At 38.7% G+C, this 18,316-nt stretch overlaps 1 protein-coding gene across 1 annotated transcript in view; it reads right to left on the bottom strand.

Annotated features, from left to right (window-relative positions):
- Window positions 1-7,614: 7,614 nt before the first annotated feature.
- Window positions 7,615-18,316, bottom strand: part of ENPP1 (ectonucleotide pyrophosphatase/phosphodiesterase 1) — a 54,747-nt gene continuing 44,045 nt past the window's right edge. Inside the window, exons 22-25 of the mRNA XM_083379937.1 lie at window positions 16,951-17,031; window positions 15,837-15,969; window positions 14,505-14,661; window positions 7,615-8,275 (exon numbers count right to left, since the gene is read on the bottom strand). Of these exons, the coding sequence (XP_083236063.1) occupies window positions 8,102-8,275; window positions 14,505-14,661; window positions 15,837-15,969; window positions 16,951-17,031 (545 nt within the window). The 3' untranslated portion in view covers window positions 7,615-8,101. The remainder of the gene's footprint in view (window positions 8,276-14,504; window positions 14,662-15,836; window positions 15,970-16,950; window positions 17,032-18,316) is intronic.

The raw sequence follows: 18,316 nt of genomic DNA, 5'->3' as shown, positions 1-18,316 counted from the left end.
GCGATGCATTTTAGAGCCCTCACTTTGTCATTCTTTCATAACCACAAAACTTTCACTTTATCTAATAGTAGGCCAGCCCTGAGGAAGAAAAAGGGTTTGGCCATACATGATTTTCAGCCCAGGATTCCTACTTTGGTCCTATTAACGGGCTTGAAATTCTTCCATAGATCGTCCTTCCCCCTGAATCTTTTTCTCCCGTAACATCTGTCCATATGTTTGGCGTCTGCCCAGCTTTTTCAACCAGCAATCTGGAAGCATATAAAATAATTTCAGGAAAGCAGTCAATTAAAAAAATCACCTTTTTCCTTAGATTTCAAATTCTTATGACTATTTGTGCTTGTTTCCAGTGGAAAATGGTGGTTATAGACATACATCAGTCACTTATTCCTCCAAGTCAAATAGACTAGTCTTTGTTTTCTATAACAGGGCTTTTCAACCAGTGGTACAGGTACCACCTGTGGTACATTGGCACCTGGCAGGTGCTACGCGACCATTCTAGAAAAGTGGTAGTGGGGGAGGGGAATGAGCTGAATTGGTGGCAGCACTGCACAAGCCTGAGTGAGAGATGGCTGGAGCCACAGGGCTGTCAAGGCTCATCGGAAGCACGAGGATCAGTGCCGTTTTCCAGCTGATTGGCGCTTCTTCTGGGATCAGCAGAAGCACCAGGATAAGTGCCAGTCTCCAGCTGGAGCTCAGCACTGATCCCGGCGTTTCTGCTGATCCCAGAAGAAGCGCCAATCAGCTGGAATGTTGCAGCATCTCCAGGGTCTTGTGATTTACATTCAGATGCTTGGCAACTGATTCATATTTATGACGGTCACAGTGTCCCAGGGTCATGTGAAGTGACCAAAACCTGCTGCAACCACCCAGCAGATGGGGGGGGGGGAAATAAAAACCAAACACCACCCCACACCACCCCTGCTGCCAATCCTCAACAGAAATTCTCACAACAATGAAAACCTCAGACAGGAGGAAGAGCGCCACCGGGCGGGCAGGCAGGTGTCTTGCTCGGCTGTGGCTTCGGGGGGGGGCACTTTTTTCAGTGCCATTGTAACTTCGAACAGTCACTAAGCAAACTGTTGTAAGTTGAGGACTACCTGTACTTCATCAATTTTTTCCTTTTTTTTTTTTTTTGGTCATCAAGTTTTTGATACCCTGCTAGGTGACTGGTGGTACTCGGATGTTGCCATATCCTAAAAGTGGTACAATGGGTGAAAAGGTTGAAAAGCCTGGTTCTATAAGACCCATTTGCACACCCCATGGTAAAAACTCAAATTTCTAGCTCAGTGATTCAAGGGCTCAAAGGAAGTAATATTTTGGGATCAGCAGCTGACAGGTAATGAGTACCAAGCCTGTTGAGTGATCATGGAATGCTCATTTATTCTTGTAGGGACAGGCTGAAGTTACCAGGTTTCCCCAAAAGTTACACCCAGCCCAATAGTAAGCTTGATTTTGGCGGTGGACCTAATATAAGCCCTTCCTTCTCCAAAACTAAGCCCTAGTTTTGGGGTGAGGTGCACCCCTAAATATCAAGCTAGAGCAGGGGTAGGGGAAATGAAACTGCCCCATATGCCCCACACCCGCTTACCTTACCAGTAGGACCACCTCAGCCAGGCCTCCCACGCCTTGACACCTGTCGTGCTGCTTGACTTCTTCTGCAGCCGCTTGCCGCCCCTTGTGGCCAGATGCTATGTGGCACATTCCGCCATTGCCCAGCAGGACACATTACGGCGCTTTGGGCCACTTGCACTCCTCGCATGCCTTGGGTTGCTTCTGTTCGCACGCTTCAGGTCACTTCTGCTCCTTGCGCAGCGCTTTGGGCCGTTTCTGTTGCTTGCGGCAGGAGGTCATGTGGCACTTCGGGCCATTTCCACTGCAGAATAGGCCCAAAGAGCCACGCAGCATCCTCCCGCAAGCAGCAGAAATGGCCCAAAGCGCTGCGCAAGCAGTGGAAGTGGCCCAAAGCACTGTGCAAGCCGCGGAAGTAGCCCAAAGTACTGCACAAGCCACGGACGCAGCCTGAAGTATGCGAGCAGCTGAAGCGGCCCGAAGCACCATGCGGCATCCTGCCAGAGGGAACGGAAATGGCCCAAAGTGCTATGTGGCATCCTGCTGGGAGGAATGGCAATGGCACAATGCGACACATGGCGTCTGGCCACAGGTGGTAACAAGCGGCCACAGAAGAAGTCAAGCAGCAGCACGACAGGTGTTGGGGTGTGGGAGTCTTGTCTGGGGGGGGTGGTGGTCCTAAAGTAAGACATTCTCTGAAATTAAGACCTAGTGCCTCTTTTGGAGGCAAAAGAAATATAAGACCAGGTCTTAATTTCAGGGAAACATGGTAGGAAGGGAACTATAACAGAGTGCCCTGAAAGCGGGCAAGACTGACCAGCTGGCTTGATTCTGAGAGGTACATACCATGTGTTGCCATGTTTTATTTTTATTTTTTATTATTTTAATTCCATTTATATCCCGCCCTTCTCCGAAGACTCAGGGCGGCTTACAAGCTTAGCAGTAGCCTTCATTCTATGTATATGCCTGCTTATTAGGGCTTTCACACACACACCCAAGCGGCATTATTACAAAGTCAGCTTAATTGCCCCCAACAATCTGGGTCCTCATTTTACCTACCTCGGAAGGATGGAAGGCTGAGTCAACCTTGAGCCTGGTGGGACTCGAACCTGTACTAATTGCAGGCAATTAGGTTTTAGGTCCATATTCTGGAGTAAAACTTGGAAAACTCTCAGGTATGAGTGCAGAGTCCATGTTTTAGTTCATACCATGCTGTCACTTTCAGTGTTGGTAATTCAAAAACTGCCTTTCTATTCATGTTCCTTCTTCCAGGTAGCTTATCATAAAAAATAAAAAATCTAAATGGTTAGGGCAGTCTGACCCCATGTGGTAGAGTTGAAGAATGTTTACAAGCTATTGATAAAACATATAAAATGAGATCTTAGTTTCAGAAAGTCATTGGTTCATGTATCCAAAAAGTTTTGAACAAAAGAAGGAAAGGAGATCATCATTATCATCAACCAGAACTTCAGAGATCAACATAGCATGTTCCACCAACACCACCTGCTCCGGCTGGGCTGAATACTTCAATTTCTCTCACAGAGCAACGATTCAAAAGTAAGTCAGGCTTTAAAACAATCCTTAGGCTTTCCAGAGAAACTGTAACGAAGACAACAAATGGTGAAGCAAGGAGAGTTTTGCATGTAACCATCTGTCTGCATTTGATTATATTTTTTTCAGCTTTGTGTTCAAATAATTAATATTATTCTATTTTCCTTTAAGTTATTAAGTGTTTGTCACAATGGTAAGCAAATACTATCTCCCCTGGATTTTTCCTCTGAGAACCTGACAGGGTCCATCTTGTCTCAATATATCTCAATTCTTGTAAAAACTACCATGTAGAATACTTGAACATGATACCATCAACAGCCATTCTTCTTTTTTTTTTAATCAATCCAATTCTATTGTCCTTTTCCTAATATTGGGAACCAGAAATAAGTAGGTGTAAGCATTGAACTATAATTCATTCAAGCTAAACACAGTGTGAGGTAGGACAATTTCTGGCTACCATAATTTCTTTAGACTCTGCATAAAATGCATTTTATTCCAGAAGAATAGACTCACTTGCTTGTTATCTTAGATATCTACTTATGGTTAATTGTTACAGAGATTGTCCTTGAAAGAAGACGCTATTACAGTAACTGCTTGCTTGTTTTCCTCCCTTATTCTTTCTTTCTTTCTTTTTTACAATAGATAACAGCATGAAACTGTTATTCCTTTCGGTGTACCATACATCATTGGTGAATTCAAATAAAAACATTCTCAAACTTCCAAAAAAATGGCCTTAGTCACTGTTATCAGTAAAAAAGAAAAGAGGAAAACCAATCAGTTAGACAGTATTTATTTACAATACTCCTACTCTCTCAAAAAGGCATTTTGTGATTTCAATTATATAGATTTGAAGAAAGAAGGTGCCACTATGTTCCTACTAGACTTAATCTTATGTGACAAAAAAAGAATTGCAATAGAAAAGAATTAGAAACGGTAGTGAAGAGGCAACTTTACTGTATATGGTGAACATGTAAAAATGTTAAAGCCTTTTGGATAAAAATATGGTGGATTTTTCAGAAAGTTTTTAAGAAAAAAATAAGATTTACTCCGCAGCTTTTCTTATTGGGGATTATTTCGGATTGTACTGTTATAGAAACTAAATTAATGTTACATTTAATAAGGGCAGCCAGACTGTTGGTGGCGCAACATTGGAAGAAAGAAGATTTACCTACAATAGAACAATGGATACTTAAAGTAATGGACGTAGCTGAAATGGCAAAAGTTTCAGCATATTTGAAAGAACAGTCACAAGAAAAATATATTTTGGAATGGAAAAGATGGATTGATTATATTCAGAACAAATATGGGACTAAAAAGTTTCAAATAGCATATGAATAATTCTTAACAATTATAGAAGTGTTATTATAATTACTTTAGTTTTGTTTTAAGGGAGTTAAAGGGTGGAAGGTTTGTTAACGTTGTAATAGATATTTAGCATATGTTTGCATAAGATTGCTATATGTAATACCCTGTATCCTGCTTTGGGAAGTCCAAGGGGGGAGGGAAGGGGGGAGGGTTGATGGGGAGGGGGAATTTATTATTAAAATTTTGTAAAACTTTTCAATAAAAAAAGAAAAGAAGAAAAGAAGAAAAGAATTAGAACCCCTGTAACTCAGGGTTGAGCCCTTGGCACTCTCTAGCACTGATAATATTACCTAGTTGGGTAATGAAACGTTTGGAAGCAGATAACAAAGCTCAGAAGGCACCAAGTTCATCACACACAAAAAAGTCCTTTCTGAAAGTCGTATCCTACTACTTCAACAGACAGTTGCCTCGGGAAAAATTGTCAGGGTTCAAAATTCAACAAAGTAAAATTTATCTGAAAATATTTTTCAAGGATAATCTTTCTTCATACAGTATTTAAAGATGGGAGTTGTTTGTGTTGCAGACAATTATTCTTTAAGTAATCATAATCCCACCCACCCCCCTCAAAATAGGTATGACACTTTATTGTTACTTACCATAAGTGTTTTTTTTGGTCTTTTTAGTAACAAGGTATTTTATTTTCTGATAAATGGATCTAGTTAGTCAGCCTTTAGTCAGTCCCAGAAAAGAAGATGTTGGGTATAAACATAAAAGTGTTTATTACATGTTTAGTTCCTATTGACACAATATAATTCCATGAATCCTGCTACAGTATAAACGTCATCTAGATATTATCTTCCACATAACCTTAGAGAAATCATTCTTTAGTCTACCATCACAGTCCTTGGGTTGCATGGAAATGCTTTAGGGCAGGGCTTTGCAACCAGTGGTACAGGTACCACCTGTGGTACATTGGCACCTGGCAGGTGGTACGCAACCTTCCTAGAAAAGTGGTAGCGGGGGAGGGGAATGAGCTGAACCGGTGGCAGCACTGCACAAGCCTGAGCTGCAGGGCTGTCAGGGCTCAGCGGAAGTTTTTTTTAATTTTTATTTTAATTCCATTTATATCCCGCCCTTCTCTGAAGACTCAGGGTGGCTTACAAGCTTAGCAGTAGCCTTCATTCTATGTATATGCCTGCTTATTAGGGCTTTCACACACACCCCAAGCGGCATTATTACAAAGTCAGCTTAATTGCCCCCAACAATCTGGGTCCTCATTTTACCTACCTCGGAAGGATGGAAGGCTGAGTCAACCTTGAGCTTGGTGGGATGCGAACCTGCACTAATTGCAGGCAGCTGGTGCTACTTAGGGAGGCATTAGCCCACTGCTCCACCAAGGCTCCACCAAGTGCCAGGATCAGTGCTTCTTAGGGGCTGTCAGGGCTTAGCAAAAGCGCCAGGATCAGCACCAGGCTCCAGATGGAGCTCGGCGCTGACCCTGGCACTTCTGAGCCCAGAAGAAGTGCCGATCAGCTCGAATGTTGCAGCATCTCAAGGGTCTTGTGATTTACATTCAAATACTTGGCAACTGATTCATATTTATGATGGTCACAGTGTCCCAAGGTCATGTGAAATGACCAAAAACTGCTGCAACCACCCAGCAGAAGGGGGGGGAATAAAAACCAAAACCCACACCACACCCCCGCTGCCAATCCTCAACAGAAATGCTCACAATGAAAACCTTGGACAGGAGAAAGAGCACCATCGGCGGGCAGGCAGGTGTCTTGCTTGGCTGTGGCTTGGGGGCCACTTCTTTCAGTGCCATTGTAACTTCAAACAGTCACTGAGTGAACTGTTATAAGTTGGGGACTACCTGTACTTCATCCCTTTTTTTCTTTTTTCTTTTTTGTTTTTTTGGTCATCATGTTTTTGACACCTTGCTACTGGTACTCGGATGTTGCCATATCCTAAAAGTGGTACAATGGGTGAAAAGGTTGAAAAGCCCTATTTTAGGGAGAGACCTTGCCTGTTTAATGGCCTCCCTGTGATTTGTACTGCTTATCGAAGGGTATTTTGTACTCAAGAACTTTTTTTAAGCTAGTGGAACTGGAGGAAAAAAAATAACCTTACTGAATAAAACACTCTTGTATATAAAGTTTGTATTTCAATTACTGTTTTTCAATTACTGTTTTTTTAATATGTTCTTCGTCATCCAGCTTGGCATGACAATTGAGTGTTTATAAATTGAATAACTGTGTAAGTGGTGCAAATGGGTGTGGAGCCTTCTTGGAACTGCTGAAACATTGGGGAAACAATACAACTCCTTTATAAATGCATGGCACAACATAGGAGAACAAACCCATCAAGGCAAGATTCAGCAGTCCATCTGCATTTAGAAGACAAAGGCCTCTCTTTCAAAGACAGCAAAGTCCACATTTTGGACAGAGGAGTGCTGGCTTGAAAGAGGGGTCAAAGAGGTCATTTATGTCAAAATTGTACAGCCGTCTCTCAACATAGGGGGAAGATACGACATCATCTATCTCTAGTCTACAGCATAGTACAGTATTTACTGCAGTTCCAAGAGGGCCCCACACCCATTTGCACCACTCAGGTGACCCTGAGGACATAGATAAACCTCCAAGTGGCCTCAACAACTCTCTAAAAGAATGCAAATGACCAGCTTTCTGCAACAAATATAAATCCTTCCATTTCCCACCATCCAGTCAGAGCTGAAGAAGCTTCTTGGATGACAAGCAGAGTGTCCTCAAAGAAAAACCAAGAAAGTTCAATTGCCTATTGAAAAGGTACCTTTGAGTTTTACATTTATGTCTTAGAAGTTATAAAATGTGAAATGTCTCTCAAATCAATCAATCAATTGCATTCACTTAACATTCAACCACACTAAGCATTCACAAAACTTGCTTATGCCTGTTCAGATGTATGAATGGTTAGTCAAATACAGTACATGGGGTTATGGTGGCAGTATCAAAAACATAACATGAACATTATATAGTTACACGAACACGATGCAACTATCTTTTATGTTTTCAGGAACATGCAGTCCACTATATATTAGAGCTGTAATCCTATAACCACACAACTGAACGTAAATCCCATTAATCTTAAAAGAGCTTCTGAAATGATATTCATAGGTGTGTGTGATATTTCCCCCCAAATTAAGAATATCCATCAATTTATATTCTATTTATTAAACAGAGTGAAGCAAAGTTCAGAAAATGACAATAAAAAACCTTTGTGTATTACTTATAACTTTTGAAATATACCTGCCAGTTGGGTTCACTTGTAGTTAATTTGCTTTTGCCTCTTTGTAAAACAAACAAACAAACAAACTTAGGCAGAATAAAGTAATTCCTGAACACTTTTATACAGTTGAAATCAATGTAGAACTGTTGGTTTTTATCCCATTTGATCTGTTGTGTTGATGTTGCAGATAGTCTTTTATAACAGTATAGACATTTCTATCACATTGAAGAGAATAATAAGGCTGAAAGCTATTTGTCTCCGATATAGGTGGTCCATTAAATGTCCCTGAGATACAAATGTGGCACAGTTTCTCTCTTGTTTCCATTTTGCTGCAGTACCTTCTGAAAATCTTCCAGCATGCTTACGTAGCTCTGAGCTAGTCTCTCTTTTTTGGTACAGAAACATAACAAAGTTAAATTCTGGCTTTGTCAAAACTTGGTAAATAGGTTTTCAACTGTAGAATATTAGCCACAGGCTGCTTTCCTTCATGATAAAAACTAAGTCCTGTAAGAAGTTCCACATCTCTAACTCGAGCGACATGAAATCTCATTCTCTCTTCGATCCATAAGGATTTGGGCTTGCCAACCTATTGGAAGAAAGAAACAAGTATTCCAGTTCATGTTGCAGACATTCTGAGATATTTAAAAAAATCAGTGCTAAATTGATAAATTGCTTTGAAGATGATCTGAGAACGTTTTCCAGAGCAAGGTGTATCACTGGAAAGGTGAATCTAATAGTCCTTACTTGACCTACTGACCATAAGGGGGCAGTAGAGTATAGCTAGAGAATTAAGGGCCTGTTCTGTATCATTTCTTTGTCTATCATTCTGCCTCTTTTGTTTTTTCTTTTTAAAAAATAGATCAATGATTCAGGGCCTGTATTCCACTTGCCTGTATTCCCAGGAACTTATGCAAACAGAACATGGCTCAGAACTCTCTTGTTTCTGAGAACATAATTTGCAGGGTACTAAAATTTGCCTATTCCTATAAGCAGGGCTTTTTTTGTAAAAGAAAAAGGTGCCAGAACTCACACATGTCATACAACCCGCCTTGCCTACCCTATAAGTTTCCATCCAAAAAAGGTGCCGGAACTCCGTTCTGAGCGTTCTATGACAAAACAAGCCCTGCCTATAAGGTATTTCCTAATGAATTAAACTCTTTTCTGCTGCAGTTATATAAAACTCACTTTATTGATCATTATTCAGGTCATATTCCCATTCTCAGGAATGATCAAATGCACACAAAGAAATGTCAGCCTCCAACAAAGGATTTACCTTCTCGCTGTAGAAATATGTCTACTTTTTATAAGTGTATCAACTGTATATCATAAACAGTTCTAATAGTGCATGCAATTTAGCCTTTTGGTACTGTCCATGGGGTTTTAGACAGCACACTAAAAAAGCAGAGACATCACCCTGCCAACAAAAGTGTATATAGTCAAGGCTATGGTCTTCCCAGTTGCAATGTATGGCTGTGAAAGTTGGACCATAAGAAAGGCTGAGTGCCAAAGAATTGAGGCCTTTGAACTATGGTGCTGGAGAAGACTCCTGCGAGTCCCTTGGACTGCAAGGCGATGAAACCGGTCAGTCCTAGAGGAGATCAATCCTGACTGCTCTTTAGAAGGCCAGATCTTGAAGTTGAAGCTCAAATACTTTGGGCACCTAATAAGAAGGAAGGAGTCACTGGAGAAGAGCCTGATGCTGGGAAAGATTGAGGGCAAGAGAAGAAGGGGACGACAGAGAATTAGGTGGGTGGATGGAGTTACTGAAGCAGTAGGCATGAGCTTAAATGGACTCCAGAAGATGGTAGAGGACAGGAAAGCCTGGAGGAACGTTGTCCATGGGGTCGCGATGGGTCGGACACAACTTCACACCTAACAAGAACAACAATTTAGCCTTCTTTCCCATAACAGTGTGAACAGAAGTCGCAGAATTATAATGTTGAAAGAGGCCAGTTTAATTCATTGATCCAATCCCTGTTCAGCGTGGGAGTCCAAATTAAAGCAGCAGGACAGATGGCTATCCTGCTATTCTTTGAAAACAGTCAGTGGAAGGAAGCTTGGCATTTTTCTTGTAATTGCTTCCACTCTTAAACAGTTAATGCTATTTGGAAACAGTTGCTGATGATCAGCTGTAAATTACTTGCTTAAAGCAATTATTCTGTGTGCCGCACTCTGTGAAAACAGAAAGCAAAACTACACCTTCTGTCTGACGTGTCCTTAGATGCTTTAAAACTGTTACTATATGCTACCTACTACCATCATGGGCCACCATCTAGTATTTCTTCTCAGGAATAAACATACCTGATTTTTAAAGTCTCATCTTCTCCTACATTTTAGGAGCTCTGTCACATTGTTGATTCATATTCCATTTATGAACAATTATAATTCCAATATCTTGGAATATATAATTCCATGACAGTTGTTACACGTGAGTTTTGCCCCATTTTACGATATTTCTTGCCACAATTGTTAACTGAATATTTGCGGTTGCTAAGTTAGTAACATGGTTGTTAAGTGAATCTGGATTCCCCACTGACTTTGCAAAAAGGTGATCACATGACCCTGGCACACTGCAACCATCATAAGCCAAGCATCTGAATTTTGATCACATGACCGCGGGGATGCCGCAACAGCGTGTCAAAAACAGTCATAAATCTTTTTTTTTCAGTGCCATTGTAACTTTGAATGGTCACTAAATGAACTGTGGTAAGAAGAGGACTACCTGTACTCACCTACTTAATTACTGGATAATAAAATCAATTAAGTCAGTCACTTTGTGTAGTGATTAAGGCACCAGTCTTGAAACTGGGAGATTGTGAATTCTGGTCCCACTTTAGACCCAAAGCCAGCTGGGGACCTTGGGCTCTTTCAGTCCTAAGAAACAGGAAAACCACTTCCAAAAATCTTGCCAACAAAACTTTTCCCAGCAGTTGCCAGAAATCAAGAAGCACTTATTACCCTGATACCAAAGGAAGAAACAGAAATACAGAAAATAAAGAACTATAGACTGATTTCCTTGCTGAATGTGGACTATAAAATATTCGCATCAATCATGGCCGAAAGGCTTAAAAAGTTCCTAAACGAATTTATACATATGGATCAAAATGGGTTCCTGCCCAAAAGACAGATTAGAGACAATATGCGAATTATATTAAACATATTAGAATATTGTGAAACACATCCCGAAAAACAGATGGCATTGATGTTTTTGGATGCGCAGAAAGCATTCAACAATGTGAATTGGCAATTCATGATAAGACAACTACAGATTATAGATTTTGGGGAGAAATTTATAAATGTAATTAAAGCAATTTACAATAAGCAAATAGCCAAAATAATGATTAATGGAGATATGACTGAAAAGATTAACATTATGAAGGGAACAAGGCAGGGATGCCCTTTATCCCCATTATTGTTCGTATTGACACTACAGTAGAGATACTAAACAGAACTATAAGACAGAATAAGGATATAAAAGGTATGAAAGTTAAGAGAGAAGAATATAAGCTACAAGCTTTCGCAGATGATTTAGTATTTATCTTGGAGGAGCCACTAGAGACAGGACCTGTATTAATAGAACAAATAGAAAAATATGGCGAGATAGCAGGTTTGAAGATTAATAAAGATAAAACAAAAGTGTTAGTGAAAAATATTACTGAAAAACAAAAAAAAGAATTGATGGGAAAGTTAGAGATACAGATTGTAAAGAAGGTAAAATATCTGGGGATTCACCTGACAGCAGGATGTACAACAATTAAAGAAGATAACTATTACAAATTGAAAAGACAAATCAAAGTAGATTTGGATAAATGGAAAAAGGTACAACTATCATTAATGGGCAGGATTGCAATAATCAAAATGAATATACTACCACGATTGTTGTTTTTGTTTTCAACAATACCAATAAGATTGGAAAAGAAATATTTTGAGGGGCTAAATAAAATAATTTTGAAATATATTTGGCAGAGGAAAAAGGCAAGGATTAATTTAAAAACGTTACAGGATGCAAGACTCAGAGGTGGGTTTAGCTTACCTCAGGGGTGTCAAACTCAATTTCATTGAGGGCCGCATCAGCATTGCTGTTGCCCTCAGGGGGCCAGGTGGGTATGGCCTGGGTGGGCATGGCCTACTGGGTGGGCGTGGCCAGCTCTACATCGTTCACATCAAGGGTGTCTATGGGGGCCTGGGCAGGAGTGGGAAAGATCTGAGGATCTCTGGCAGGAGGAGGGTCTCTGGGCCAAGGCCAAGGCAGCAGGGGCCATTCCCTCACTGTTTCCAGGATGGCTTCGCGGGCCACATGAAACCACTTCGCAGGCCGGATCCGGCCCCCGGGCCTTGTGTTTGACATGTCTGGCTTACCTAATTGGGAATTATATTACCAGGCTGCAGTAATGTCATGGATGAGAGAATGGATTTTACTGAGGAATACTAGATTATTGACAGAGGGACATGATTTATAGTTGGGATGGCATTCGTTCATATGGTATGGGAAAAATAGAATACACAGCTATTTCCAGAGACATTATATCAGGAATTCTTTATTGATGGTTTGGGAGAAAATAAAGAGGAAGCATTACTTGAGGATTCCAGATTGGCTCTCAACGATGGAAGTGTTAATACACCCCAATATTTTTAACATGGGAAACATTATAAGATATAAAGACCTACTGTACTAACAGATACAGGGAAGCTGAAAACCAAACAACAATTAGAGGAACAAGGAATAAAGATGGATTGGTACATGAGAACGTAAATACAATCTAGATATGAAAAAGATGCTAAAATAGATGGTTTTAATTTGGGGAGAACAGAGTTAGATGAAATACTTATAGGAACTGAAGAAAAATGGATTAAAAATGTATAGCTACTTATTATATAGGGAATCAGAGGAGGAACAAGTTAAGGAGTCAATGATAAAATGGTCAAGAAATTTTGGATATACGATTGAATTAGATAGATGGCAGCAATTGTGGGAAAGAAACTATAAACTGACAATGGCGACAGCGTATAAAGAAAATATGTACAAGATGTTCTATAGATGGCATATGTCTCCAGAAAAACTAGCTAAAATGTTTAAGGACAGATCTATGAAATGTTGGAAATGCCATCAAATACCAGGCTCTTTCTATCATATGTGGTGGACGTGTGCAGAAGCTAAAACCTATTGGAACATAATCAAATCATGGTTAGAAAAGATGATACAACGTATAGAATTAAGACCAGAAATATTCCTGTTGGGTATTTTACCAGAGAAATATAGTAAAGAGAACACATATTTGATTATTCATATAACCACTGCAGCTAGGATTGTGTTTGCACAAAACTGGAAGGCACTGAAAGCTCCTCCAGAAGAAGAGGTGATCAGGAAAATAATGGAATGTGCAGAAATGAATAGATTAACAATGATAATTAAAGATAGGACAGAGTCAGAGTATTATGAAATTTGGGGAAAATTTTATGAGTGGGTGAAAAAGAGAATATGCTTAAAAGACAGCTAACACTAATTTAGATGGAAGAAAAATGAGGAGATAAGGATATTATCATACCTAATATAGACATTGAAAATCCAAGGAGAGGAGCTGCTCGGACATCACCCCTGAATTGTATCAGCAGAGGAATGGGAGGGAAGAAAAGAGAGGAGAGAGGGAAGAGAGTAGAGGAGGGGGAAGGAAGTAGGAAGGTTGGAGGGAAAGAGGAGAAGTGGGGAGAAACGGGAGGGGAGTGGTGAGGGAAAGAGGAGAGGAGAGGAAGAAGAGGGAAGTAGGAAAGAAAGGAGAAAGGGAGAAACAAAGTAGAGAAGAGGGAAGAGAGAGAAGGAGGGTGGATGCAGTGAAAGGGGAAATAGATGAGCAGCACCCAAACTTACATGTATGTATTTATGTATGTCGATATATAATACCTACAGCATTACTGATATAACAAATGTTAAATACTTGAAAAAATGTTTATATTTCATTGTTTGGTTTGTGGTATATTAAAGGAACTGTGGGGAAAAAAATCTTGCCAACAAAACTTTTCCCAGCAGTTGCCAGAAATCAAGATCGATTCGAAGAGAACACCCTGCCCCCCCAAATATCTGCACCGTGTTTCTTTTAAATTTAATTTTATTATTTTCAACTCATTTTTCTTGCCAAGATCTCTCCAAGATCCAAGATTTTGAATATTCTTTATTTGTCCTAGACTATTAACTATCCACCTCTATTATCAATTTCATATTTGATCTATATTTGCTTTACCCCTATTTCCATGATTGCTACTAGCAGCCTGAATATCAAGCTTCAGAAAGATCATGACAGAAATCTCTTTATGAGATCCATTAGGGAAAAAAAAACCAATGATTATCTAACGGCAAAAAAATAATTTTGATGGTAATATCACAATTATTTATATACTAAATACTTGTAAGGCCTCTGTGACATAAATGCTCACATCAGCCATATAATTAGGACCAGTGCTTTTTTTGTAAAAGAAAAAGGTGCCAGAACTCACACATATCATACAACCCGCCTTGCTTACCCTACAAGGTTCCATCTAAAAAAAGGTGCCAGAACTCCGTTCTGAGCGTTCTATGACAAAAAAAGCCCTGATTAGGACTGTGTTGGTGTTGTGCTAAAGTTTATTCCAGAGCTAGAAATGAGGCTTTGTATATTAAATGCTATGCAAAGCATCCTTCCTCTTTCAAAGCTTTTCTCAGATATTTCTCACATTTTCAAGTCTCTGCCCACACCTATTATAAAAACTAGAAACTTGCACTAAAAAAATAATAGCAATTTTTGTGCATTTTTATGCTTTATATATTAAAAGATCATACTCACTGTGCAACTTTCACTGTTGTCTTCTCTGTGGGGTATAATGTAAGATACAACATCAAGGGATCCTTCGCATTGCAAAGGCGTTTGGGAAACATTTTTACAACTTGTCAATGTAATAAAGTAGTGAGTTGGAATGAGGACCGCTAAATTAGTCAAGTGCCTGAATTTTAATTTTAAAAGGAAAAAAAGCAACAACATTTTTGTGTTAGTTGTACTGAACATACTCCATACACCAAACAAATACACAAGATATATATATATATTTAATCCCATTTATATCCCGCCCTTCTCCGAAGACTCAGGGCGGCTTACAATCTAAGAGGCACAAACCAATGTGCTTAGCAATACAGATATATACAGATATACAGATCTCCCTTGCTAAACCAATTCCACAAGCTATTAGGCACACTCAAAGAACTGGTTATAAACCTTTAAACCCTATGTAATGGAGCCAGACTATTTGTGTGAGAATTTCCTTCCTTTCAGTCAGCCCGGGCTTCTCAGTCTCCAAGAGAATTTATTTTCTCAAATCACACCTCTGAAATTAGATTTGATAGAAGCAGAAACCATGGGCTTCTCAAGTAACTTTCATTTTAACGATGTGCAAATTATGTTTTTAAAATGTACTTGAAATGTATTTCCCTTTTCTAAATCTTATAATTACTATTAAAATAGTGATGGGCATTTCTTTATGGAAAGTATACTTTTCATGCAGCAATGAATAAATACATCCACCTGATCTGAGGCATTCATCCAAATGATAGAAGCAACATTGCACTTTTGCAACACAAGCTCTACTAGATTCATAGTTATGTGTGGATATCATGATGCACGTGTAAAAATGATGACAAGACGCTGCTCCCCTGATATCCCTCCCCTGCTTCCCCACAGATGCCTCTGATAAGGGCTGCCCCCAACACGGCTAGAATGTTAATCTATATTCCTTGATACCAACTTGAACCATACTCTTAGATTATAGTGAACACTGAAATGGCTTCACCCACCAGCTTTTAAATACCATATCAAAATATCTTTCATACCGTCTGAAATCAAGTATGTGTTAAAATACTTATTTGGATGCAGTTTTCTTTTAAAAAAGAAAAGCCTTAATTTACACATGTTAAAATCAAATATAATGCACTGATACATATGGAAGAAGCCACAAAGGGATTGATAGGCTCAGAATAAATTGCTAATTGCCTTTCTTCTTCAGGACATACAGGATTCTGTTAAGTCAGAAAAATATATTTTAACTGAGGTTCCCATAAATTAAATCAAAGCAGTTATTTCAACACACAGTCACACACACAAAAGCTAAAACAGATATCTGCTAACCTTCTTATTTCCTCTGGTGTATCATATACGCCATTGTAGTCGTAATCAAATATAGGACCTGTGATCACATTTACACCATTTCTGGCTGTAGCATATGATGGTAGTAGGACAGCATTAAAATATTCCCAAATCACTGAAGGAACAAGGGAGAATATCACTAAGAAAATATCGTGACTGAAGAGAACCAAGCCCATCAGTGATATTGCTGGTGAAGGTCTATTTTTTTGTTCTATGACGATAGACTGCCTTTATTTTATTTATTTATCAAAACAGTATGAATTTCATAATTATTTCCAAGTATTTTGGAACTACACAGTCCTACCTAATATTTTGTGCTTGGCATACTGGAGGGTTGGGGCTTCGGGTATGAGCTTCCAAATCCAAGAGATATTTATGAATGAATTTAACTCTGATGCGCATTGTCCGGACTTCCAAATATAAAGCAAACAATGGCATTTGCTTTGACCATCTTTTTTTTATATATAGTTCTTGAATGGACTGACATTCTTTGCAGAGGTGATCTACAATCCAGAAATCCTCCTAATCTTTAGAAATAGATAATCAGTAGAAAATATTTCTCTCACTATAAACATTTTCCATCATGGTTTTACATAAAGACTATCTTGGCTAGTTTGAGAATCGCCCTTGGAGCCTAGGCAACCAAGGAAGCAGTGTTCAATCTACAGCCATAGGATTATCTATCTCTGGATTAGAGAACTGAAAAAAATTCTTGATAGATTTTATTTAGAAGTCCCTTTGAGCTCCCAAGTAAATAGACTATTTTAGCCTTCCCATTTTAGATATATCTTGCTTACATGGGTACAGAAGCCATATAAAGGAACAGAAGTTCCAGTCATGTTTTAACTTGTTAAGCCATGATATGATCGTTTGAAGTAGACTGCAGGCATTCAGGAAATTGTTATGAGACTGAAGAATTATAGTACAACGCAGCACAGCACCACCTTTCATTGGACATTACTACATGTATATTATTGCAGACACAATCACAAGAGCATAACAATTATGCTTTAATAATATAATTAAATAATTATATTGTATTAGCTTATATTGTTCCCATAAAAAGAAGCAAATACTCATAATAATTAGCTCTTACCTTGAAAAGCAGAATACATTGGTGCTATGTTGCTTGAGAGCAGTCCTTCATAATAATTTTTCTTATCTTCTTCAATCAGATCTAGAAACATAAAAATATATAAGCAAGCATTTAAAACTCATATGTATCAATATATCAAATGAGTTTCTGAAATAAATACATGATACTAAACATTTAAGTCCAAATACAATGTTCAAGGCTCAAAGAGATGGGTTTGCTTATTGGTTTATTTATGTACTGTATTTATTTTAATGTATAGGCCACCCAATACCTAAACGACTCTGGGTGGCTGAAGATATATTATTACTAAATATTCTTAAGCCAGTACACCATTCTATTGCAATCCTCCCCAAAACGCATTCCCAAGATAGGTGAGCTACATCTCCCAGAATGACTAACTGACATGGCTATTGGCCTGCTAACTAGACAATAGAAATCTTGTAGTCCCGACATATTTAAAGGATACCAAATTGTGTGAAGCACTGCGTTCACCAAAGAGAACATTCCAAAATTTCCCAGGAATGTTGACAAGCACACTGACCTTCAAAATGATCAAAAGGCAATTCCTACTTAAAAGTTAACCTCAGCTTCAAACAACAGGATGCCACCTAATTTGGGGGTTGTGTTTATGAAAAGGAAACACCTAATTCATAAATTACTTGCAGAATACAAAAAAAACCATTTAAATATTAGAATAAATGTATGTATTAAGATGACTGAGTTTCCAAAAGCAAATGTGAAAATTTCAGAACTATTTTTCTATATTAAGCCTTTCTGAATTAGTGGTTTCTAAAGCCATCTGGCCACTGCTACACCATATACCTTATCGATGCTTATTCAGTGAGAAATCAAGCATTTTAATGTTTATGTACCACTCGCAGCTGTATATTTATTTTAACATTAAAATGTTGGTTCTTTTGTAGTTTGAATTTAAAAGATAAAAGGTGCTTTGATAGTATCTTCTGTCTGCCAACCATAATTCTACATTTTTCTTACTTAGTAACATTTTCTATAAATATCAATTAAAGATTTTCTAGGTTGGCTTTGGCTTACGTCCAATATTTAATTCTTATATATAAAAGAAGATTGTCCACAGATTTTAAGTTTTACTTTGGCTATTAATTTAATCTCTGCTTTGGCTGATCTCAAATAATCTAACTAGGATTAAACCTGGTTATTACCTTAATAGGAACCCAGCACGAAATCCCAGGACTATAAGCTAAATTAACTAGTAAAACAATATTTAGAAGAAGGCAACAGTGAGCGATTTGCATATTGTTGCCAAGAAAAAGCCATGGATATGCCTATAGAACCAGGAGTCAAATTTATCAGGAAAAAAATTATCTAAATATTGTATTACTCTGCT

Source organism: Vipera ursinii, assembly GCF_947247035.1.
Source record: "Vipera ursinii genome assembly, chromosome: 1".
Taxonomy (NCBI): Eukaryota; Metazoa; Chordata; class Lepidosauria; order Squamata; family Viperidae; genus Vipera; species Vipera ursinii.
Note: the sequence above shows the minus strand (reverse complement) of the source record. Positions and strands in the feature narration are given on the sequence as shown.